Source organism: Antennarius striatus, chromosome 19 (assembly GCF_040054535.1).
Source record: "Antennarius striatus isolate MH-2024 chromosome 19, ASM4005453v1, whole genome shotgun sequence".
NCBI lineage: Eukaryota > Metazoa > Chordata > Actinopteri > Lophiiformes > Antennariidae > Antennarius > Antennarius striatus.
Genome location: NC_090794.1, coordinates 4,587,511 through 4,614,253, shown reverse-complemented (window position 1 = coordinate 4,614,253; position 26,743 = coordinate 4,587,511). Strand labels below are relative to the sequence as shown.

The window sequence follows — 26,743 nt, the reverse complement described above, 5'->3', positions numbered from 1 at the left end:
CACAGTATTGATTCCCCTTTTAGTCAACCGGTGCCAGATTTTGGTAGTAGATGTAAACTACACAAAACCAAAAATATAAATATAAATGCATATTTCTGGGAGTATAAAAGTTCAGACTTTTTCCTCCTCTCAGATTTAGATTTGTAGAATTTCATGCTTATGAGGAAAGCTAATACTCACGTTCCAGGTGTGGTGTTTTTCACGGGACTGTGGTCGGTGGAACTTGGACCCTTTTGGATCATGTTCCTCCATTAGAAACTTTGAGTGATTTATTTCAGAGCAATATTAAAAATCATAGTAATGAATAACACAAGCATGATAAAGAAATTTACAATAAAGAAATTGAGGTTGGTGTTTGCTCTGTTGCAACAATGGCTTCAGTGAAGGGCTGAAGTAACTTGATTATGAATGCAATGTCTTTCATTTAACCTGACTTCACTCAGAGATTACTTGACTATTAAGAATTTGTGTACCCCTGATGAGTACCCCCATCCCCACACAGTTTCTGAACTGTGTGGTCCTCTCAGAAGTTGGGGCTTTAAGTTTCACTTAGCGCAAATTAAGTAATTCCTGTATGTAGTGCAGTTATCTTTCTCCATCTGAGGTTTTTGAATACTATTGTCATTTGGTATTTATCAGTCATAATGGATCATTTTATTATGTCTCACAGACCTGAAAGTGGTTAAGACACAGACAAACGTAAAGATGAACTGTCCAGCAAAGCATTTAGCATGACAGACTAATTAAAGTGCTGACAAATGACATTATTCACACAAAGGATGACAAATATGTGCGCAAAAGAGAACATAAGTGAACCAGTAAAACCCTACTGTGTACATTGTTGCTTCTGCTCACCTTTATTCTTAGTCCCTTTTACGCACTTCTCGTCCCTCTTGTTGGCATGTCGATGTCAGTGTGTGGAGCATATGGAAATGTGTAGCTGTTGATGGATAGACAATTTGACAGAGACGTATCTATTTCCACACGTTAAGACATGCACCTACCATTGCATCAGTCATTAATCCACTTTCAAAGCCATAATGGTGCCAACCACCAAACATCTAAAAGTGATATTCTTTCACAGAAGTAGAGCTGCATCTGATAAAGATTTTCAATTGTCGTTTATTCTGCTCACATTTTTTTTAATATCTCAAAAGTGGAGGTTATGATATCACCTTTTCTGTTTGTTGGTTGTCATCGGGGTAACGCTACTGAACAGATTTTGTGGGACTCAGGGGAAGATTAGATAAGATGAGATATACTTTATTGATCCCAAACTGGGAAATTTAAAGATGGTAGCCAGAATAGACTCCATTAAAGTTTGGTGCAGATTTGAATGAAAAGGTAATTGCAGGATGTTCTTTCATTTTCCTAAATATGGATAGATGCGTGGATTTTGTGCATTTTTTTTTATTTCCAAGGGATCAATGCAATGACATTGATTGATCGCTCTGCTTCAGCTGAATACTGGTAGGGCTCATGTTTTTCTGACTACCTCCTACAGATAAGGGTATCCAGCACCCCCCATCATGCACAAAGGAGAACTGTAACAGTATCATGGTTTTACGCAGTCCTACCAAATCAACTTCATCACAGATCAGAGTGTGCCGAATCTTTCTCATCATCTTCGATAATTTGCCATGTGGTGTGCAAGAGATCTTGTTTCTGCAGAAACAAAACAGATCGACTCATGATGAAACCTGTTCACCTTAAGCTGCTGCATCTTGAGGTTTGTCTCTCGATTCTGAGTCACTATAAGGCAGTCACACAGACGCATACACGCATGCTGGCGTCAGCTGCTGCAAGTGTGCAGAATGCAGGGAAGAAGAGCACAGAGATGCCGCTTCGATTCTGCACTGCCTTCATGCTGTCAGAGAGATGGCCTACATTCTCACCCAGGGAGAAAAGGCTCATGCTGCAGACTGAGAATCTGTAAGGGTTGGGTGGAAGTGGAGGGAAGGAGAATAGTAAAGGCGAAGAATGAGAGAAACAGAAAGACCACGCATAGGAAGAAATTCATTGGGCAAATAAGAAAGCAGAGAAAGGAGTTCTGCTTGCATGAGTGGGTTAACATTTAAGCTGCAATGGCCCCATTTTTTTCCCTTAACATACCTGGTCACAATAAGAGAATAGTGTTGAATTTCCTGTGTTAAGTTTTGTGGTGAGAAATGTGCGTGTGAATGAATGACAATAATAGGAAAAAAGGAGGAGATAAAGAACAAGATGTTTTTTCACAGGTACATTATACTCTGCTGACATGACAGCAGTGTCGGGTGATTTTTGAAGAAGTTTCAACCGATGTGTTCATCTCATTGTCAATGTGATTGGAGCATATGGTGGTGTAAAGAGCCTTTGTTTAGTGGAGCATAAAGATGTTTGTGTACCAGGGTTTTTTGTATGGGCGGATGGCGACGCACGTCCCAAAGTTTCACTGAGGTGTTGCCATGCAAGATGCAGTCAGCGGTTAAAAGTGTCTTGCTTGTGTTATTTCTGCATTTGAGAATGGTTCAACTTTGCATCACACACACTATTTGTAGTTTTTGTAATGTCAAGTATACTTAATGTTTAAAGCAGATGAACGTTCTATTTTGTCCTCATTTGAACTTCATGTTTGTTCACAATCACTCTAATAACGATTATAGTTTATCCACATAATTTGATTATTTTGATTTAATTTAATCTTAGGATGGCATCTTTCTCTCTGGATGCAAATTTTCCAGTTGACAATTAAGGTTATTGTGCTCTCTAGTTTCCTCTGCAGTGGTTTTAGTTAACTTGGTACTCATATTATTTGTGGAATGATTTCAACCCGAGTTTAGTCAAACGCCAGCCAGAATTTACATTTCACAATCCTCGCTGTAGTATTCATAAGACCATGAGGAGGTCAAAGTTGAACCGGTATGATGTAATGCAGATGGGATTGTGTGTAGTCTTCTGTGTCCAGTGTGATATTTAGTCAGTTCAGAAATCCCGACAACTACTTTGGCAATTTCTTTTCATTTATTCCCTGTCTCCCAGAAGGCAGTGCAAGGCGGAAAAGATGGCTCTCCAGACAGTTAAATGTGTATATATATGACTCCCACTGCAGCAGTGAAACAGACAACAGATTACAAGACTGCGACGAGGGTTCAAATTCGTCTGTCAGGCTGTTCAACTGTCGAAGAGGACAGCAGCTGGGTGGATCGGCCGCTCAACTGTGTGCAATGACACCTGGTTGTGTTGATGTTCAGTACCTCTTCCAGGTAGTAGCAGGTGACTGTGGGAAAAAGTTTACTAGCTCTGATTTGCATTTTGCTTTTCAACGCTGTTGACGAAGCACAATGCAGGTGGGTTTGTAATACAGTTCCGCTGTCTTTGAAAACATGCCAAAGCTCACTTTCGTTAAAGTATGCGGCCTGCCTCAGACTGGCTGCTGACTCAAGACTCGGGGATTTACGATGCAAGGCAAGGGAGTCATAGGAAAGTGGAAGCTACAGTAAGAGAAAGGAGACCCACACCATCTTCTACTTTATCGGTGCTTTAGGGATAGGGATTTATTTATATTTCACACGTTGCATCGTTTATGTGTATACCAGGAAAACGTAGCTGTAAAGAGGAAAGGAAGTGGTGTGTGTGAATCGTAGTGCAGTGCAAATAAGTACTATTTGCGGTCCAGATACACTGTCTGGCTTAACTCCAGTTTAGATGCAGGAAGTGGTTTTCACACCATTATTAATCTGAATCTTTACACCTCTTCTTTAATACACGTTGCTTCAATGTGTGATAAATTTACACCTGCTCATTTTATTAAATCTTCAGCATCCTACAACCATTGCTGGTACTCAACCACGAGTACATCCACATAAGACCTCTTTGTTTAAAGTTTAAATGGGCAAAAAAATTACGGTATTTTCTTTTATTAATAAATAAAAAATTAATCCAGTTCTGTTGGGATGAATGGATGAAACATGGTCCCGTTCACCTCCTCAGCTGCACACTGTGTTTATTAGTGCATGTTAACAATTTTAGCATGACATCAAAAGTCGCATCAAAATCTTAATTCAAAAGTTGTGTGAAATGCTGCCAAGTTGCGTAGTTGCTGGGTAATTATAGGCCTTTTGTACAGAGATCATGCAACAGCAGTGCAACGAAGAGCCATCTCTATGACACCTTTGTTTAGCAGGACAAAACAAGAGCGTCCCGCTGGGTGTTTTGAATAACGTGTCAGCTTTAGAGGTGTGACATCATACATAGCACCCTTTTTCCTGCATGTGTGAAATTTTAGCAGTGCCTTATAAACAATGAAACATGGCAAAAACAGCTGTTTACAATTCCTGTCACACAGTGGTTGATCTTGCTGTCTGGTCGGAGGGTAAGCGAAACTCCTTGACCAGTTGACGTTGACTTTGTTAGCCACTAACACCTACTGACTGCTTTTTAAATCCTCTATTTCTGGACCACACACACGTACGACCAGTTTACTTTCTCATTTGAGTTAGTCGCTAAATGCTACTAGCTGCTTTTTAAATTTGTGGACTGTGCACACATATGTCTTTAGAATGTCACACATTCACCCTGTCTTCCCCCTAGCATTTTTGGTGCTATTACTACCTGCGCTGCTGTCAGAGGCAGAACAACACAGCTCTCCATTTTACTTTCACAGTGTTAACACAGGACGTAAAGCTGCTCATGACTTTGATGCATATTAGTTTATTTGTGCAGTACATGAAAACGCGTTGTGACATTTTACAGTTTTTTTATGCACACATGCAACCAATCATCCAATGCACCCTGAAACTCTTAACTTGCTGCCAACCTCTCGTAGCATTCAGCTGAAATTCAGACAATTGACGTGTTTTCACAGTATGTTTTAATGCTGTTACCACCAGTTTCTAGTTGACGTGACAGCCAAATATTTGTAAATGAAAAACAGGTTTGGTGACAAAACTGGCAATGACTGCACCACAGAAAGCACCTTATCATATGAGAGCTTAAGCTTCGCTGTAAAACACTTAGCTTCCTTGTTCTGCTGATTTACTTGCAGTTGGTGAGTCATGATTGATTCTTCTTACCATATTTTTGTACACAAGCTTACCTTTGATATTAGAAGAATTCAAATTATTCAGCTTTATTACTATGACTGTGATAAGATTCTTCTAATCATATGAGGCCATTGAATATTCTAATAGTGTCAAGCTGTTATAAAATGTACGTACGATATCTAGCCGAAGAAATTGTAAGCTTTCTGTTGAGTTTGTCTCCAGGTGGAGTTATTTATTGTTCACATGCTCAAAAGCACCTGCAAGACCGTTTTAACTCATGTAACTGATATATTGTCATAATAAAGCTACGTGGAAAGTCACAATATAGGAGTCAGAAATAAACGTACAGTCAGTAAATACTGACGAAACAATTGCATCAAATCTAATCACTATAGCTTTTTCAGTTTTAAAGAAGTGTTTGTGTGTGTGTGTGTGTGTGTGTGTGTGTGTGTGTGTGTGTGTGTGTGTGTGTGTGTGTGTATTTGTTACCTTCTGATGTCATCATGTACTTGCATAACTTAATATAGGTGAAATTTAGGTTTTGTTTTGGGGATTTTATTTCAAATCAGCAATTTTTTATTTTTTTTTATTTTTTTTTAGAACATGTGAAACTAAAATTAAATACTCGTCATGGTCCCTTTTGGAATCTCCTTGGGTGGTTTTTCTCCATGTAATCTGGATATTTTCACTACATGCAACAATAGTAGTTATAGTAAATTTTCATGTTCTTACTGGAAGTAACATGAATGCTGGATTTTTAGTAAATTAATAGTAAATTACTAGTTTTACAAGAAACAAACTTGCAGAACCAAAGAGCAAATTCTTTGGACGTTGTTAAGCTGGGGTAATTTTGTCTATATTTACAGAAGGTTAGGTTGGGTTAAGAGGGTTTTTTTGGTCATTTAGTGTGAAGCCTTGAATAGAAAAATAGTGTTTGGCATAATATGATGTGATGAATCAAAATCATAGCCCCAAATCACGTCTTTTTACGACTCTTCATGACTCTACCTAGCTGAAGTCGTGCTTTACATTGAGGAAAACAAAGCAGCTGTTACCGTAGAAACAAGTAAAGCTATCTGTCCTTCAGAAAACCAACTTGATTGGTAACCTATCCCCTGTTGATCTTATAGAAGTTGAATGATCAAGGGCCTGATACAAGAGGGACGCATGCACAGTTCTCATTTTCCATGATGATGTAAGAGATATCTGTTTTATATAATGTAATTTATTCAGCTTTTACAGATTTTCATGGGTGCAGCATTTGATGCGAGTGAATGACATGCAGGCTCCGCTTCCACAGCGAGGTAGTTTGTAGTTGCTGCCAGTGTTTCTTGTTCAGTGGAAGAGATACCCCAGCTGTATCTCCTCATTGAGGTGTAAAGTTTGCATCACGCTTGCTTGATTTAATATACCTTGTGAACACTAAATTGAATTGTGGTCTGTTTGTTTGTGCAGAGATGGTATTTGGGTTGGGATTTGATTTCATTGGTACTTCTTGCGTGGTCTATTTGATATTTTATTTGTGCTCTGTGACTGTTTGGCCTTCCTTTTTATTAAATGTCTAACCCACTATTATGATGTGTAGAAATCTTTTGGTTTTACGCATTTTGAACATATTTCTGTACAACTTTCAGTGGTTTTGTTATCTTGTTATTTTAAATATGTCATCAAAATGCAATGTATGAATTGGTTGACAATGTGCTGTAATGAGAGATGCTGATGATTTAGGGGACGGGAACCTTACAAGCCAATGGCTTCTACCCGTCAACCCTTTTTTTTCTCTTCGGATGTTGCTGATGTCTCAACACTGATGAAAGTAAAATCTGTTGTACTAACATGTCTGGATGGAAGAAAATAAACTGAATAAATAAATCAATAAAAAATACAGTATATACCATTTATTGAAAGTGACTGGATTCATTAGAATGGATATCTCCATAATAGCCCCGTGGATGTGTTTTTACTCACAACAGATCACCCCCCAAACAGCTTTTATAATTGAAATAACACATTCAGTGAAAGCTGATTTATTTAGTATTAATCTTGAGCGTTAAACTGACTGTGAAACACTGTATGTGAATGTTATCATCATGAGCTCTTGTTTGCTTCACATTATCGGTGAACACGCCAACTGTGAGCGCGATACTAAAGGTTTGGGTTCATCCTGTGGGTCCTGCAGCCCGCCAATCCATCGGTTGAGTCTCTTATGTTTCTGATTCTCAGAGCGGGTGGTTTATGCAGACAGCCAGATTAAACATGGAGGAGGAAATGCATAGTTGAATCTGTGCGCTCATGTCATCCATACGGCTCTGCATGCACCTCTGTTACAAGTAACCATCCCTCATAAAGGAAAAAAAAGCACTGCACCACCACCATCCCATGGTGTTATATTGTTTTTTCACAGCAGTAAGTGAGAAAATTCCCAACCCCCATTGGTTTAGTGTTGTCCAGTTGATACAATTAAATCTTTACCATCTTTAGAAACCATGACTATCAAACATAAAACAGGTAGCATGAATGTTAACCGTGATTATCAGTCCGTAGTCTCCAGTGTGCTGTCACACGCCATTGTGTGTTGGGGTGGGGGGGCCAGGAAAAGAGATATGGACCGTCTGAACAGACTCATCCGCAGAGCGGGCTCAGTGGTCGGGCTGAGCCTGGACTCTGTGGATATGCTTCTGGAGAGCAGGACCATGTCTAAAATTAAGGCCATCATGAACAACACCAGGCACCCCCTACAAACCACCTTCTCCCAGCAGAGAAGCACCTTCAGCGGCAGACTGCTGTCACACAGCGCCTCCACAGAGAGGCTGAGGTCCTCCTTCGTGCCCCGTGCCATCAGGGGGTACAATGACTCTCTCAGGAGGAGCGGGGGGGAGGTGGCGAGGTCAGCACGGGGTTGAATATGGATTTAATTTAATTTAATTTAAATTTAATTTTATACTGTTGTATATATATATATATATATATAATTTATTTATTTATTTTTTATACTGTTTTATATTTTAACTCAATTTTATACTGTTTAAATTTTATTTTATACTTCCTTTTCTCCTGGTGTTTATCCAGTATTATTTGTTATGTAATGCCTGAGCAGTGGATATATGCAATTTCCTCCGGGATTAATAAAGTATCTATCTATCTATCTATCTATCTATCTATCTATCTATCTATCTATCTATCTATCTATCTATCTATCTATCTATCTATCTATCTATCTATCTATCTATCTATCTATCTATCTATCTATCTATCTATCTATCTATCTATCTATCTATCTATTCTTTTTAGGTTCTTAAGTGTCTATTTTTTTCTGCATTTTTATTTTGCAAATGTGGCACGTTTGAAAAAAATGCTGTGGGTATGTGTTCAGGACAAAGAAATTTGATTTCTCCTTAATGCTTGTCATCTGTAGGGTCAATCTTGGCCAAATGCTATGATAACTCATCAATCCACAAGTAATCAATTCTGCAGATTTGGACTTTGATTTATCGTGGCATTATATATCCTGAGACTGAACCTCGTGACTGTATCTTGATCGCTATGACAGATGATGTCGACTCATTCAATTAATAGATTTCTACTTGACTGTGCATAAAAAATTCTGATTATCATCAGACAGACACTCATGTTGACACTTTAAAGGTTTACAGGATTTTAATGACTGCTTTTCTTAGTCTTACACAAATTTTTTTTAAAAATTAAAGAACATTTAGGCACATTTCTGCCGTCTCTTGACGCCTAGTAAGAGTTATGTAGATGTGGTCTCTTAATGCAATAAAAAAGAATATTTACTGAATTACAGTATTTATCTCCAGATACAACTGTCAGTGTCCTTGATTAATAACAGTCATATCAGTAACATCCCCTAAAAAGCATGCTAACATCCATTTCTCATTTCTTCACTCAATCCTAGGCCAATCGGCTTCTCCCTGCACCTGGGATGGTGCTGCGTGACAGAGGGGTCGTGGAGCCATAACGCTACCACCACTGTTCCATCATCTCGACTCCAAGCTGCCTGCCTGCCACTGATATCGCCCAGAGTCTCCCTTTCGCCCCTTTTTATTTGCCCGGAGCCCTGAACAAGGCCACCACAGCCACCACATGACTCACCCACTGAAGCCCTAGATCAAGTAAGTGAAGTTTGCATCATGTTTCTCCATCTATGTCCGTTTACACTAATTTTCATTTGGACAATTTGTGTTTTAATATTGATTTTTTTTTCCTGTAATGTGTTTATAAATACTTTATCTCTCTGATGAAAGATGGGAAATATATGCTACCAATTTTAATGATATAAAAACTATAATAAAGACCCTGTCAGTCTGCAAAACATAATCAACAGCAAGGTGACTCCAGGCATTATTGTGTCCACACAGACTTCATAGTCTGTCATTCATCATATTTTAGAAGATCAGTGAGTTTAAGCTAAATTAATAGTCGAGCAAGGGAGAAGAAAGATAATGCCCCCACTCTGTTTTTGGCCTCCCTGCATTATTTCCCTGAGCCGTATGTTGTATCTGAGATTTGTGGCCCACCCACTCTCAACATCGCAGCATGTCTCACTAGGCCTCCCTTAGCATTTCCCGGGTTGAAACGAGGACACACACACACTCATATTCACACTCCAATTCCACACAGTCGAGTTCAATAAACGATAAATATTCATCTAGAATTAGCTGTCTGGCTGCCAACGTGTGTGAGATTCCAAATTAGGTGAGCAATGACATGTAGGCGGTGGGCAAGGCAGATTTGGATGTAGAAAAGGATGATGTCATTATGGTATTCAGAAAATGCTCATAGTTTTTCAGATGTGTTTCGGCACTATTTTTATTATATACAGTAGAATGGGAGTTATCCTCTGTCTGACCAGGACAATGGGATAGTCCTCATTCTGTGTACTAATATACGTGCTCGTGTTTCACGTTTGACAGTATTTGTATGTAATCTTACACTTAGTTCTGACTCTTCTGCTCCTATTTCAACATCGATGGGAAAAGTTCCTAAGAACAGCCAACTATTGACTGCAACTCACCACTTCATATTGTTCATTAAATCTGACAATTTTGTAATGGCTTCTTTGAAGCCCTTAAATCTGTAAACATTATGTGTTATATTAGGGTTCTGATTCCTGGGCCTCATGTGAATTGGAGGAGGTGACAAAACAAAGGCTGATGCCATGGGAACTAGGCTGCCATTGGTCTGTTGTCCAGCAACACATTCCGCTATAGGTCATCCACCACTGACAGTTCTTTTCCTGTAGAATGTGATTGCTGAACTTGTGTCTCATAATAATTTAAATTCAAACACCTGCTAATTTTCAGCAGAAAGTGCGTTCCTCTATTGGCACCACAGTATGTATCCTATGGCGCGAGGAATCTAGTTAAATGTCGTAGTTTTGTGGAGTTATTTCTTACTTTTGGTAAACATCCTGTGTCAGGGTGTAAACAGATGATCAGAAACAATGGACTGGAACTTAATAGGGTATGTGTTAGAGAAGGAAAGCCCCTTCAAGGACCCCACCATGGAGTTTTTGTCTGTTAAAAACGCATAATGACATCACGCAAACATTTCACCTAACCATTTTTCAGTCGGAAGGATTGTCATTTTCTCAAAATATAATAAAACCACAAAGACAAGTGCATTGATCAATAACATAAATGACAGATATATTGATTCATAAATTTAATTTTCAAAAGTAGAACAAATAAAGTGATTGAAAGTGGCTTAGCTGTGGTTATTCAATGTTGGCTAATTTTTTTTACAAATTGGTTTGCAGAACTACTGATCATGACCATATCTTTAGTCTTAAGCTCTTTCTGCAAATATTTGCGCATTGCATGGTTGGATTTTTCTGTAGCATGAAGTCTGAAGATGAGTCTAGGAATAATGGGGCGGTAGTGGGAGGCGTCAGCCCACCCCCTGAGCACTGCCAAGGTGCCCCCAAGCAACGCACCCCCCACACCCATCAGATGGAGCTGCCCGTCACTCTGCCTCCCGCTGTGTATACATTGCATGCCTACTGCCCCGTGTGTGTGTGTGTGTGTGTGTGTGTGTGTGTGTGTTTGTTTGTTTGTTTCAGGGGCCTACACACACACACTTCTATGTATGTTCATTATATATAGTAAACAGAGTGAAAAGAACATTTACCCAAGGGAAACATTAAAGTTCATTCTTCTTCTCTTCAAGTGAGAGAAAAATTGATACAGTCAGAACCATATTGACATGATATTCCACGAGCTAACGTCTGTCCCTGTGTGGAAGAATATGCCTTTGCTTAAAAGAGGCACAGTTGATTAAATGTGAAACTTCTGATCTGGCAGCAGTGCGGTGTACTTTATAAACTACGGCATGTCTTTTAGTAAGTGCTGCGGCTTTTCAAAACTAAGAGACGTCACATCTGCTGTTTGCTCAACTGCTGGAAAAATGAGTGGTGTTATCTGTGGGGTAAAAATGCACCTCAGCCCTAGAGGAAAACTAGCACCTCACCTGCGTGTCGCCGTGACATTCTGGAATGTGTGTTAACGTTGCCCGCTAGCTTTTATCCCGGTCAAATATACTGTATTTGAATGAACACCTACCTCACACATCTCCCTCGACTGCTTTGTTTTGATCTTTTTCTTTCTGTTGTTTTCTGGACCTTTAGTTAATCACTGTGATTTTAGTAAAGCTGAAGAGGGGGCTTCTGATTGGTTGAGGGCACAGTGGAGCTGACAGGTCAGGTGTTTGCTCCTTGAAAGCTTTTTTTCAGTTTTAATCCAGGTTATTTGGGGTTCTCTGACTTAATGATTTAAATGGCTTTTTGAAATGTTAGCATTAAACCATGAGCAGCGCCGTCCTTACATGTTGTTACAGATTGAGAGAAGGCATTGGAAAGGTGCCTCAAACATACCATAAGCACATTGCTGCACAAGTATGTTCTAGTAGTGCAGCTGTCCTTTATTTTACCTTTGGCGAAATACGGAGAGGGAATGTAACTCTAGCAGCGCTGTCCTAATTTCTCTAAAAATCTATGTTAACGTTGGAACTTTCCCAGAGTCAGAAATTAATAAATGTGTTAGTCTAGATCTTTTTAAAAAAAAACAAAAACGCATAAATTAAGTCTTAGACATTGACATTGATTTTGCAAGCAGACTCATGTTTGTAAACCTAACATTACAATGGTATCTCAAATAAAATCACTGTAAACTGAAATGTCAGATTTGAAGTTGTGGTATAAATGTGCAAACATGTATAATATGTTTGAATCAATACAATATTTCAATAAAAAAAACTGTACTAACAGGTACGCTGACTGACTTACTTGAAATTCGTGTTGGAACACAGCAGTGTGTTTGGACACGTGTCTGTAGTAATTTATCAATAACAGCCTGAACTCATCAATCAATCGGAGCTCATGTGGAGGCCACATGCAGCCCAGTTCTGACTAGAGGGGCCGCTGCTCATTTCAAGCTGTTCAAACTACGCTCCACAGTAGTGATGGTTTACAGAGTTCCACCTGTCCATAAGGCTGTGCGTACGAAATATAATCCACTAGTCAGGAGGTGCACAGCGGCCGCCATCAACTGAGGGGGTGTACATTCTCATGTCCTATATTCCAGAGGGTGGGCCTGAGCAAAAGTGACTGAGCAGCTTCTCATGGGATGAACCAAGTCGTTGCAGTAGGGGGTGTGGGCATGCATCTGTATGCATAATAGTACAGTCAGACATAAAATGTAGATGCTTAAATTGCTCATTCCACTAGGATAACACCTGCTGTCAGAGATTCTGATGTCACCTGTTATTGTAGTTTTTTTTCTATTATCCTTATTTACACAGAAAATACTCCGTACCTTAGTGATCCTAGCGGTCATAACATCCCCGGAATAATATGAAATTTTGAGTTTCACATCTAAATGGAAACGTATAAAATCTATGGCAATGTCAAGGGTTTTTTTGGGTTCTTTCTTTTTACATTTTACTAAACAATTTGTATAATTTAATGTACATTAGGTTCAGGATGTGAACTGGTGGAGCTCTAAGTGGGGCTCCAGTAATCCTTTAGGAAACCACTCTCTGCTTTTTGTTCGTATCCAAAATGATTTGTGTTCTCAAAGAAGCCTAAATAATGAAAATGGAGTGGAAGCTTGTATATACATTAGGTGGACTAATAAGGATAATGAATGTGTGTTTGTGTCACTCTGGCTCTTTCCATCTCCTCTCTCATCTACTCTGAAATCCTCCCTCCTCTACCTCTCTCGCTGTAATTCTCATCCATTACTCCCCTACCTGACATCAGGGAATGTTTTTGCCATGGGGGAGATTTGGGTGCTCAAAGTAGCGTCCACTCAAGTGGCAAGACCCGGGTTTTCTCAGGGGAGCGTTCAAGTAGAAGAGATGATCATATGCCAGTGAGTTTACCGTTGTCACTGATCGGTTTTCATTTTATATTTTTTGGATCTCATCCAGTCCGGAGGGAGATGTGCGGACCATCACAGTTTATATACAGTACAACAATAGCATCAAGTTGGTGTTTGCTAACCTGTTCACTCCCATTAAGATCCAAGATCAGTCTGACACTTTGTGAACTTCACCATGCAAAGACCACGAGTCTTCGTGACTGATGGTAAAGATTTGGTGTATTTTTACAAAAGCTAATATCTATTACAGTTCAGCAGAATTAACTTAAAAGGACATAAATAGGTTGATTTAGCAATCTATTTGAGTGTGGTGGTATCCATATTATCTGAATCCAGAATTCTAAACATCATTAAAGATAATTTCTCCTATCTAAGGGAGTGTAAACTAAGCTGAGCGAGTGTGGGGGATTTCACTGTACTTTAGCTGCTGATTAGTGAATGCAGCGCTGTTGTCACTTGGTTGAGTGACAACATCACTTCAGCTGGACAAAGTGCAGGTCGTGGGCGGTGTCACACAACAACAACAAGTTCAAGGTGCTGGCTTGGCCTCCACATCCCACAGATCTCTGTCCAATGGTAGCACTGTCAGGTTTCTGTGGGATGTAGTGATCAAACAGTTCAGATCCATGGAATCTCCACCTTGTAACTTCCAGCAGTTTAAGTGAAGATCTACCGCAAACCTTTAGGTTTGTGTAGTTCATACCTAAATGGGACAGAGGCTGTTTAGGACCTGCATGAAATTTGTGTTTGTTTTAATGTTGTGTTTTTATGTTAAAGGTCCCATATTATGCTTTTTTAAATTGATGTCATTCTGCTGCCAAAGTCCAACTACACTGTATTTGAAATGTCTTGCCTCAAAGTGATCCGTGGTTCTCAATATCTTTCATTGAATATTGATAGATCCTCCTCCGCTTTGTGAAGGTCTGTTTTAATGGGGCGTAGCTCTCATCTCCGTCTCTCCTCCTCCCTACCCCCTTAGAGCCTTCCCTATCTCCCTCCCCCCCTCTGAGCTGACCAATCAACACTGCCCTCCCCAGTGCGTTCACGTGCGTTTGTTTACTTGGCCACTGGAATGCGCCTGCATTACAGATCGATCGATTGCCATTGTCTGCAACTTTTTTAATTTTCACTAATTTCACCGATTCTTCTCGTGTTTTGCACTGTTGTTTTTCACGATACAACAGTTGTTTTTTCGGCGCTAAGCGAGGACCTACTTCCTCAGTCTTTGCTGAACAAAGACGTGTTGCTCATTGTGTAAACATGATCAGACTGGCCAGTGAGATAATTACACTGTGTTTTCTGAAAATCGTTATGGACAACGAGAGCTTGTGGATAACAAGGGAGCTAAGCTACTGCAAACTAATGAAACATGGTATTTTACCGGTAGGACCAAGTTTTTCTCTTGTATTCTCGTGCGCTCGCATGGCTATGTGTGTGTGTGTATGTGTGGATACACGCAGCTCTCCGATCGCTTACAACAGCTAAAGCTGCTTTCATTCACCAAAAAACAGACAATAGTTCTGAATTAGTAATTAATGTCCAACTGTTTATGTGTTCGCTGTGATGTTAGGGATAGCTTCAGGCCGACACACATACACACCAACTGCTAACTAGTTAGCCAAATGCTAGCTTACTTCAACAGCTTATGAGGAACTTTCAGTGTGTAGCTCTGATCCAGATTGTTACCACACACCGCTACCATAGCCTGATCACGAACTACACGCGCGTGCGCGCGCACATGCTCGCACACGTCACTGAAGTGGACCTCTAACTAGTTAGCCAAATGCTAACTGAGTCCAACAGCTTGTTAGTGTGTAGCTCTGAGCAAGGACATTACCACATAATGCTACCGTAGCCTGAACGAACTACCCCTTCGGGGATTGCCACGCCCTTGGTCATGTCAACCAATCAATATTGTCAATCACAGAGTGCAGTCTGTTACGTAAATTACGTCACAAAATGAATATTACGTCACAAACAGTATTCTATCAAATTCCAATCGTTTTGATTCCATGAATTCCTAAAACTCCAAATATCTATTGATGCAGGAAGTGTTTGTTTACCAGATTCTAGGAGTTGGTCTGGTTAGGGAGGACCCCACTATGTATATGTAGAGACCTGAAGAAGTGTGATTTTCCTAATATGAAAGTCACACAGAAAAAGATGAGGTGACAGTAATGAACTCATCCTTGTAGTTGACATTGTATTGTACATGGCCTTGATACACACACACACACACACACACACACACACACACACACACACACACACACACACACACACACACACGCACACACACACTGATAAACCCTGATCTAGTCTCATAATTTGTGATGCATGTTATTTGTCAGAGAGAGCTCGTTTCCACCCGTCGCTTCTTGCATAGTAAATTGACTTATTTAAACATTTCAGCTGTACAGCACCTGCTTCTCCCAAGCTTTTAGAAACCAGGCTAATTTGTATTTCCGTTGAGTGCTCATGTGCTGCAGTGGTCTCATTTCTCACTGAGGCTGATGGATCTTTTTTAGATGCTGCGTTTCAGCAGCACACGGAGGGCCAAGGAGGAGAGGGGTGTTTTGAGGTGAAACATAAACAAGGTTTGTCAGAAAGAATTAGCATCATGTGAGCTGCAAGGCCATGTGGCTGCACTCTGGATTGTGACAATGCTGGGTTGTTATGTTTTTTTTAAACTGGAGTTTTCATGAATTTAAAAGATTTTATGTCGGTAGTTTAAGTGTAAACACATTGAAAGTCAAATGGACTTGTCACATCCTGGTTATAAAGTAGAGTTTCTGGGGTTATTTTCAGAATTTGTTGATTTGTCTACAAAACATCCAGGTTAGTAAAGCTTTAATAAAAACCCATCTGTCTCTCAACTTCGCTAAACACAACAGAAATTAATTTCTTGCTCATATTTATGTAGCTTTGAGTCTCTACTTAAATTAAATTCCTGATACCGCTGACAGGGAATTAACTTGATGATTTGGCTTAACAGCTTGTTCAGGAACCTCTATACACGATGTGCTTCATCAAACGTTGCAGCGTTTCCTGTTGCTATGGTTACCCCACTGATGCAGCACAAGGGATGCAAGCTGTACGTTCTGCAGATGGAGAACGGGCTCAAGCCTATTAAGGGAGACTGAAAAGGAATGTTAGAAACGCACAAGAGAAATTATTAGCCGAGGTTTTCCAGTGTAATGCAATCAACAGTAGTGTTATCACAGATTCAAGTGTTTTTAGAGATGTTATGTGAAGCCTTGCCACCACTGGTGGTGTTGTCCTTGTGCCAGAATTTGATGGGTGTTGCTGCTTTCATCTGCATTCAAAGTAGAATTAAAATATTTGTATGTCCTTTCAGTTCTATTAAGCTGATGATGGTTGGCCTTAAAATGCTTTGTTATCCCTGTGTTCGTGTGGGAAAGACAGCAGAAACAGAAACACAGAGATGTGGTTTACCAATAAACGCATGTGTCTGTAGTTGTGGACAAATCTTTTTGTGTGATTTTCAATGTCAGTCATGAATAACACAAGACATAGAATCTACAGCAGTCTGCTGTTGCTGCTATGGTGCTGTCAGGTTAGCACTGGGTTCAAACCATCTGAGAGTGAATGTTCCTGGCACCGCTGTATCCCGGCCATACGTTAAAGCTTCCCTTTGCTTTCCCGTGTGTTTCCCCTCTGCAGGTCAGTTGAAGCTGAAAATGAGTGCAGTCGGGGAAAACCCCCTGGACCCTGCCGCGCAAGAGTCACGCAAGAGGAAGGGCTCGCCATGCGACACATCAGGGCAAAGGTAAACGCCCAGTTATATTGTGTTATTGACATCACAGGCATTATACTACAAGGTCAGATTATAAGAGTCCTCAATGATTTATGTTAAGTTGGTGGAAAGGTGAAGAAATCCATTTATATTGATCCACCCAGAGTATGTCATGGTATTTTGGATCAATAATGCAGTGTAAAAAAATTAAAGTGTGCAGATGATCATAATGTTGGCTGTTATTTATCAGATTATTTGTTGTTAGCCGTGAAACAGATCTGAAAAAACAAAACAAACAAATGCTTTAATGATTAAAAAAATCATCCTTACTTGAAAAAGAGCAAACATTCACTTGTTTCCCAGATATGAAGAAATGTTTCTTTATTCTTTTTTATGTCATCCTTGATTCACATATATTGAGTATTACTGGTTAGCGTCGCTATGGATGTTTTTTACATCCCGCTTCAAAGCAGTGATGTATTGTAATTGTCAGTGTTCACATGTTCGTTCGTCCGTCCATCTGTTAGTTTACCAAATATCTTCCCACCCATTGCAGATGGAAATATGAAACAAAAAGCACATTACTTGGGCAGCAAAGGGGATGAAAATTAGATGATGACCTTGAGAAAACAAGGTCAAAGTCAAACTTCAACTTTTTTACACTCAGGAACAGGATAAGATAGAAAGACGAAGGAAAAGTCCACTGTGAGTAAGACCATAGATCAAAGCTAGTGCTTTGGTCAATGACAGTAGGTCAGAGCACTAGCTTTGATCTTTGACCTATACAAGGAGGTCAGGGTAAAAATTTTAAATCAGGGGTGTCGCGGGATATTGCAGTCTGACTGCATTGGTTCTAGTTAAAAATGTTTTTGACCTGTTAGAGAACAAATCAATGATACATTTCAACAAATTAATCGGCGCTAAAAGTTCAGCAGACATTAAATTAATTTTAAAAATGGTTTAAAACTACTGTATATATCAATAAACTTGATTTTTAGACTTCTTCTTTATATATTCCCAGTTTGTCACATTGCTTCTCATTTCTTTTATTCTTCACAATCACATGGCCTCAAAAATCACCACTTAGGCCCCCGTCCACATGATGACGGATTTTTTTGAAAACACAACTTTTTAAAAACGCATCAAAAATGATTTGCGTCCACACGACAGCGTTTTTTAAAAGTCTCGCACCAGTGCGTTTTCGACGACAGCTATAAGCATGCCAAACCATGTGGTGGCAGTATTGAGTCAAATTTTATCCAATAGGAATCCTTCGTGTTTTGTTGTCACAACACACATGCCCATAAATATGACGTCAGAGGTTTTCGTCGCAGGCAAGACATCAGTGTTTTTAAAAAGTTGCGGATACACCGTCCACACGACAACGCAGACCCGGCGTTTTTAAAAAAATCCACCTAGGCCAGCGTTTTGAAAAGTTGCGTTTTCGTTCCGGATATCTGCGTTGTCATGTGGACGGAAGGTGTAAACGCAACAAAAAAGTTGCGTTTTAAAAAAATCCGTCATCGTGTGGACGGGGCCTCACATCCTCATCACAATACAAGGGTTACATAACAACGCGGCAGAGATGTGTGGTTGCGGAACTCTCTTACAAAGGCAAATCGCTCACTTGTACTTGGAGCAGAGTGGAGATGCTGGGAGGTCTTTGAATACATCTTGAGTGTGAAATCTTGTTTATCTGTTGGTCACAGAAGCAGAAAAAGAGACTTGAAAAGCAGTTTAGACTCTGTTTAAGTTTAAGCTCAGAGGTAGCTTTAGGTCAGGGTGGGGTAGGTCATGTAAGGGAGAAGGGACAAATATTGTGTGAATACTGTGTGTGCGTCTATAAGGCACAATGGCTGATGTAAGCTGATGTAACAGCCCAGCTATAGCATTTCTATAGCAGCTCGGCGGAGGCACTGACCTGCACATTCACACAGCAGCGTGCTTCCTCCCCTCCTCACCCCTCCCTCGGTCACCACGCCTGTGTGTTCTGGCTGGCCAATGCGCTGACCTACTTTTGCTGTTGTCGTTTCACACACACATACCTACATATACACTCACTGCCTTTTCCTTGTTTACCACATACCTTACTGTAACTCACTCGGTTGAAGCAGGAGAATAATATTGAGACTGTGTTTTGAGACAGGCGTTAAAGACGGATTTCAGTTGTTCTTGAAGTATGTTTTTTGATCAGCATTCAACATTCTAATGTATGGCAAAGTTCATTTTTACGTATTGAAAAGTAAAGGATTATATTACTGTGGAAACCTTTAAACCGTCTGTTTTTGATAAAAACTTAATTTAGCTTTTTTTTTTAGTATTTTATGAAACCACTGATTGATCTAAAACACAATGTCAAAAATCTGACATTTAGTGTGCGCTCACAACTGGCGATTGATTTTTCATTAAATTTATCTGTAAAGGGCAAAACTTACTTCCAATTTGCTTTAGGTTAAACAGTCATCCTCCTATTTGTAATGATTATTTGCATGGAAAATAAATCTTTTTAGGTTACGTGAGGTTTTCAAGGTAAATAAGTTTTGTGGTATCGGTTTGGTGAATGTACCCAATGCCAGAGCCAGCATTTCCATTGTTATCAAAGGCAATTAAAATTCTATTATTTGTATTAAAACAAATCTAATTACAGATAAGCAATCATAAATTACAAAGTAAATGAGATTCTTGTTTCAAGCTGCAGTTAAGTTTGTTATAACTCTATTTCCTCTGATGGATTCATACAGAAAAAGCCAAACTTTTATAAAAGCTAATTCCTTTTTTTTGGGGGGGGGGGGCTTTCCCTGTTGCATATTTTCCAAAGAAAATGCATTTATGTTATGCATTACGTTTACCTGAATTAATTGGAAAAGCTATTAAATTATAAAGTACGTACTTGTTTTCATTTACATTAAATAAACTGGGATCTTTGCATTTTGTGATGTTGTGGTTAATTAAATGTTTTTCATGCAGCCTCTAAAATGTCTTCTTGCTAATCCATTCCAGATAATAACCAGTATTACACATTAACATCTGAGAAAGCGCTAGTTGTACACAGCAATGTAACTTGTATTTATTGTGATCAATTTGTTGTGATGTTTTAAGGGCAGAAAAAGATTCAGACAAAATTATTCATCAGTTATTCTAATTGCCATTTAATTGTCTGTTTAATTTTTCCAGCTACTCAACTGTGAAGAATTCTTTCCATCTTACATTTTAAATCATCCATTATCTTATTATCTGATATTACAATGTAATTTGCCAGATGCAGTAAAAATAAAGTTTTAAAAAATTAAAACCAGATCAGTCAAAATTAGGGGAACTTTTTTTTTTGTATCCATAACATTTTGAATTTTTACATTTTTTTCCTGCAGTCTGGACAAGCGGAGACGTGAGCTGGAGTGCCGTTACATCGAGGAGCTGGCTGAGCTGCTGTCGTCCAACATGGGGGACATTGCCAGTCTCAATGTGAAGCCCGACAAGTGCCACATTCTCAAGAGCACTGTGGACCAAATCCAGCAAATGAAACGGCGTGAACAGGGTGAGAGAAATCAGTCATAAAAATCCACATTAAGACGCATTTATTTTTGAAGTATTAGTTTTAGTATTGCTTTTAGGAAACGTTTGTATTGATCTTCAAAACAGACCCAGCATGAAATCAATAACCTATCTGTCAGGTCACACCTTCCTAGTATGTCACCATGAGGTGTGTGGGCTGAGTTGGAAACTCCTCATTCTGTTTTATTTTGCATTCTCCGAATAGAGAAAGCAGATCTTCTGTCTCCGGATGATGAGGTGCAGAAGAGTGACATCTCCTCCAGTAGCCAGGGGCTGATGGAAAAAGAGGCCCTGGGGCCCATGCTGCTAGAGGTGAGCAACTGACACAGTTCTTCACATAAAGCATCCGCCACATTGTTGGGTTTTACTGCAGCTCATCTCACACACAATCTGATTTAATGTTTCCTCCGCCTCCTCCTGCCTCTCCAGGCCCTCGACGGGTTTTTCTTCGTCGTAAACCGGGAGGGCCGCATCGTCTTCATTTCCGAGAACGTGACGAGTTACCTTGGATACAAGCAGGAGGAGCTGATGACCTCAAGTGTCTACAGCATCCTGCATGTGGGAGACCACAATGAATTTGTTCGCAATCTGCTGCCCAAAAGCTTGGGTAAGTGAGGAGGGACTTTTAAATGGGGGGGGAAACTGATCAGCTGGGTGGAAATTTAAATGAATATTTTAAACTAGAGAGCAGAGCATGAGTGAAGCATTTACTTTTTTGCTTTGGCTACAGCTTCGTAGAGACAGGATATATTGATTGTGGTGTTACTTGTCAATACTGAAACTTGTTTCTTTTCCCTCGGCCTAGTGAACGGTGTGCCATGGCCGCAGGAACCTGGCCGACGGAACAGCCACACCTTTAACTGCCGTATGCTGAAGAGGCCACCAGATGAGTTGGACTCAGAAAATCCAGAGGCCCGACAACAGTATGAGATCATGCAGTGTTTCACCGTGTCCCAACCACGGAGCGTGCAGGAGGAAGGAGAGGGTATGAACAAAGACACAAGGAGGAGTGGCCTCCCCTGTCAGAAATACATTGTTCTCTCCGTCATCAAACTGTGTAAAGGATGTGTGGGTGGTGCTGAACTCTGTACGGGCCAGGCTCTGCCATCAGTACTTGCTGCATAGTTACATTCAGTCTCTGGTGTCGCTGAACTGATCACTGTATTTTAGTCAGATACCGAAAGATGTTTGTGGTACTAAAACCGTTAAATTTCAGAGGAGTCACAATGAAGGTTGAAAAGGAAGGAAATTCCTCCATGATATATTTATCATAAGGTGCATTTGTTATCTTTGGTTTACAGAACCATACACACACACACACACATACACGTCTTTTAAATCTGACCACTTTCCCTCCTCAGACCTGCAGAGCTGCCTGATTTGTATTGCCTGTCGGATACCTCGTACCCAGCCTTTCAGCACTGAGTCCTTCATCACGAGACAGGACCCAACAGGTAGCGAGCGTGCACACATACACACACATGCACACACACACACATACACGCACACGAGTGTAATATCATAGTCAGGGGCTCCCAAAAGTAACCGAATTCCTAGAACAGGATGCTATTTTTGAAGGTGCGCTGTGCATCATTACAGGCAGAAAAACTGATCATATTCCTGAGCGGTTGGGTTTTATGACAGGAACGTATACTTTTATCACACCATTAATTTTATGTTAAAAATGAAATATTTTAGTTCCGGACTGTAACCACAAAAAAATAACCAATTAGTAAGGAATTACATGGCATTTTAGAAATTGTTAGAAAATATAATCAGATTTTTTTTCTCTCAGAATTTGGGGGGTCACATTGTGACCCTTGAATTTGTGAAAACTACTGGAAATATTGAAATGTATGTAAACCGATGTTGTTTGTGTGCACGCTCTCCTCCAGGGAAGATCATCTCCATAGAAACGAGTGCTTTGCGAGCAACGGGCCGGCCTGGCTGGGAGGACCTGGTCAGGAAGTGCATTTATGCTTTCTTTCAGCCGCAGGGCAAAGAGCCCTCCCACGCCAAGAAGCTGCTACATGAGGGTCAGTAGCCAAATAAATAGTTAACATGCTTTATGCAAAAGTGTTACTAGGACTTTTGGGAAAGTTGGCGCTGTTGAAACCAGAATACAGAAACGCAAAACAAACACAAAATGATCTCAAAGTTTAAACCCTGTTTTTGTTTCTGCTCTCGGGTGTGTGTGTGTGTGTGTGTGTTTATGTGTATGTGTGTGTGTGTGTGTATGTGTCCCAGCAGTGATGACCCACGGCAGCGCTATCAGCCCACTGTACCATTTCACATTAAGTGATGGCACCACGCTCAGTGCTCAGACCCGCTGCAAGTTCTGCTGCCCCCCCAACCCTGACGTACAGCCCTTCATTATGGGCATCCACACTATTGACAGGTAGTCTGTGATGCATTCTGTTGGTAAACAGTTATCGGCGCAGCAAATATAGTAAAAAATACAAACTTAGTTAAGCGCTACAGAAAGGTGTTGCATCAAGATGCTGCTTATTAATAACATTGCAGTCGGTTCCTTTTTGAAAAACATTTACTTCAATGTCGCTGCAGCGTCGCGGTGGAAAGATAACGGCAGATGTGTCCTGTGTTTTCCAAGACTCAATGAGGGACTTACTCAAAAACACTTGCTTTCTTTTCCATTGAATGAAATCAAGATTTCATCTTGAAATAATGGTGCAGGAGCAGGTAGTTAATGTTATTGCTGCAGTGGTCCTCTGTTGATAAGAAGGAGAAGTTTAAGAGTGGTAAGTACTTCACATGACAGCTCCCGACAAGCATTGAGGTGGCGATGCTTTGCTGCTTCGGGGGCCAGCACGTCCAGACGTAAACTTTAAATCTGCTCTCTACCAGAAAATTCTAAGAATGTCCCAGTGATCCCAAACACAAGAGTAAGTCCTCCTCTGAAAAGGAGAAGACAATAAAGGTTTAGGAGTGGCCTAGACAATGTCTAGACCTGTGGTGGGAACTAGAAGGAGGGTTCCGGAGCTGTGTTGTGACCACATTAAAGCAGTTTTACAGCAGAGAGTGAGTGAAAAGTCCACCTCTGTGACATCAGAGACTGATCTCCAGTGACTAGTTGCTGTAGTTAAAGAACTTGCCACTAAGTACAGGAGGATCAGAACCTCGTTACTCTAATGTTTCAGGTACAGGTTAAAAGTTTTTTTCAAGTTAAATAAAAGAGATCCTGTAAAACTTGTTTTTTCTTTTACGTTTACTCGGGTTAATAGTTGTTAAACTTGTTCAAAAATTCAACATAGTTTTGTATGAGAGACACAAAAACAAAGAAACCAGAAGCTTGGTCTCAGTACTGTATGTATGCACACAGTGAGCCCTTTATATCTGGCAGAATGTATATCGTGTGTTCTCCTGGGGCTACATCTATCTTATGTTTTCCGCCTTTCACAGGGAACACAACACTGCTAGCTCTCAGGAAAACACTCACCCCAGCCTTCCATCGAACCTTGGCAGCCTTGCCCAGACTCCCTCCCTCTCTCTTTCCCTTCCTCCCGGCAGCAACTGGACCCAAGGCTCAGGCCTGGCCTCCTCGGGCCTCCACCCAAACAACAGCAACGCCTCGTCCCACGGAAATAACTCAGCCACACCCGCAGGCTACCTGAAGTCCAACCGGACCTGTTCCCCGCAGGTCACCAGCCCTTCTCCTTTGAGCAGCCCACTCACAGCCACCACTACCTCTTTTATGTCACCCAGAATGCCACAGGCCAGTCCTGGATTAGGGGGAAGCCCTCGGGTACCGGGGAATCCCTTCTCTCCGTCTGCAACGGGCCTCCATTCCCCAACCGGAGCACCAAGCGGTGGAGGCACCCTCAGCAGGCAGCCATCAGGCGGCGATAGCAGCAGTGGTACCACTGGTGGGTCAGCAGCGTCGTTCTCCTTGTCCTCTCCTGTCCCACAGAGACAAGCCAGTACACCCACCAGCTCCTCTACTCGTCCCGCATCAGCAAAACCAACGGATGGAGGAGAAGGAACGGCGGAGGACTCTGTTAACGTCCCCCTTCCTTCTGCCTCTCAGATGAGTAACACCAGACCCAATCAGCTCCTGGATAGCAATGGCACCGGAGCGGAACCTAACAACAACAACAACAACAGCAGTATCAGCATCCACTGCACCCCGTCACCTCATCCTCCCAACCCTCCCCCTGTTCCTCAGTGCCCTGCATCCCACAGTACTCTGACAGAACGACACAAGATCCTCCACCGATTGCTTCAGGACACCAGTCCCAATGACTCCTCCACCACCGTCGAGGAAGCGATCAACAAAAACCAAGTGGAGATTAAGAAGGAGCCGCCTGCCAGCCCGGCACTGACCACAGCAGCTCCCAAGTCCAGAGAGCCACAGGACCACCAGCTCCTCCGATTCCTCCTGGACACCGATGAAAAGGTGACTAGAAACAGGACAGAATGCTGCACTGGCATCAGGCTGTTCACACGTGCTTCACAGACATCATTCTGTTCTCAAATATTAATCTTATTATCGAACGTTCTTCTCATGAATGCATGATTGTTTCATATTGAGACATTTTCTTCAAGTTGAATAACTTGAAATGCGGGTTAGTTGGTCAACAGCCTTGTGTTTGGCATCCGAACTGTTGTGCTACTGCAAATATTTCCCCAAGGTTGGAAGGTTTGTTTTCGATCTGCATGTGTACATATTTGTGTATTTGAACTAGAAAGTTAACGGTGGTAGTAATTATCAAACGATCAAACAACCTGTAAAAGGTGCAGGATTGGTCATTGATGGTATTTTGTTTTATGGCTATTAATTAAAATGTTTTGGGGGGTTTGCAGGACTTGGGGGACCTACCTCCTCCATCTGCTCTCAGCCTGCAGACGGTTAGGATAAAGGTGGAGAAGAGAGCCAGCACGGAGGGGGTGGCCTGCACGGGGTCCACTGCTACCACTAGAGGTGCATCCAAACCTACAGGTGTCTCCAGCAGCTCCACCTGCATCAGCCCCAAATCGAGTCCTATCAGAGAGAACCGCCGAGACAGCCGCAGGGACAGCCAAGACTCCACGGTACAGTTGTCGTCACAACCCAATACATAACTCACAGTATGCATTCAAAGACCCTCCTTATCCCTGGTGAACCCTGATGGATGCACAGAGGCTCTGCTTTTCCTGAGGCTGCTGCAGAAATCAGGGAGATCTGAAGCAGCAGCGATGGGCTTAAACTAGACCGGCCACACCAGTGACGACCTGATCGTCGACCGTTCCTCCTCTTTTAGGAGCAGTCGACACGCTGCTGTTGTGCTCACAGAGCCTGTTGGAAACATTATGTCACTATTAATTGCTATTTTCTTCCATAGAACTTTGCTCTCCTATTGGCATGCCAGTCATAAATCACGGTGAAAGTTTATTTTCTTGGACTTTGTCTCCTCCGTACGTTCAGCTACCAGCTGCAGCCTTTGAAGCTCACTGGCCTTTCACCTTTTGTCTTTCCCCATCTCTCTCTCACTGATACTCTGATACCCCCCCTAGCCTCCCCCTTCACCTATTATTCTTTAATTCTTCATCCTTTCATGCCATTGTTGCGACATTTGTTCTGCCTTCCTGTCCTGGCACCCGCATCGTCTTCATCTTCACCCTCCTTTTAATTTATTTATGCTCTTTCCTTTTCTCGTCCTCAGATGTCCGGGGGTCCTGTTGACATGGACCCTCTCACTCAGCTGCTGCCTGGCCTGAGAGGCCCGAGTGGAGCCAAACAGGGCAGTGAGGATTCAACAACCCCTGGCGGAGGCCTCCAGCTCCAGTCTCCAGGCCCCCAACCCCCAGCTCAGCTCCAATCCCCCGTTCCTCAGATCCAGTCCCCCCTGTCCCAACCCCAATCCCTTCCCCATTTGCCATCACCATCACCCCAGCTCCACTCCCCTGCCCCCCAGCTAAAATTGCAGTCACCTCCTCAGCTGCAGCCCAGCGAGTCCAGCATTCCCCGCAATGTAAATGTGAAGAGAGAACCTCCTGGCACCCCAAACAGAGGTCAG

The 26,743-nt window shown here is 41.4% G+C and overlaps 1 protein-coding gene across 5 annotated transcripts in view; it reads left to right on the top strand.

Annotated features, from left to right (window-relative positions):
* ncoa1 (nuclear receptor coactivator 1) overlaps positions 1-26,743 on the top strand; it is a 34,243-nt gene that overhangs the window by 2,680 nt on the left and 4,820 nt on the right. For 3 of the 5 annotated variants that reach the window (XM_068342258.1, XM_068342257.1, XM_068342262.1), the window contains 12 exons: positions 8,938-9,154; positions 17,105-17,210; positions 20,546-20,712; positions 20,935-21,041; positions 21,159-21,336; positions 21,535-21,714; positions 22,091-22,183; positions 22,625-22,765; positions 22,977-23,127; positions 24,150-25,143; positions 25,551-25,778; positions 26,390-26,738. In XM_068342258.1, coding sequence (XP_068198359.1) covers positions 17,122-17,210; positions 20,546-20,712; positions 20,935-21,041; positions 21,159-21,336; positions 21,535-21,714; positions 22,091-22,183; positions 22,625-22,765; positions 22,977-23,127; positions 24,150-25,143; positions 25,551-25,778; positions 26,390-26,738 — 2,677 coding nt within the window. In that variant the 5' untranslated portion in view covers positions 8,938-9,154; positions 17,105-17,121. Of the gene's footprint in view, positions 1-8,937; positions 9,155-17,104; positions 17,211-20,545; positions 20,713-20,934; positions 21,042-21,158; positions 21,337-21,534; positions 21,715-22,090; positions 22,184-22,624; positions 22,766-22,976; positions 23,128-24,149; positions 25,144-25,550; positions 25,779-26,389; positions 26,739-26,743 lie in introns of those variants that run through there. The other 2 variants (XM_068342261.1, XM_068342263.1) reach the window with 2 other exon arrangements.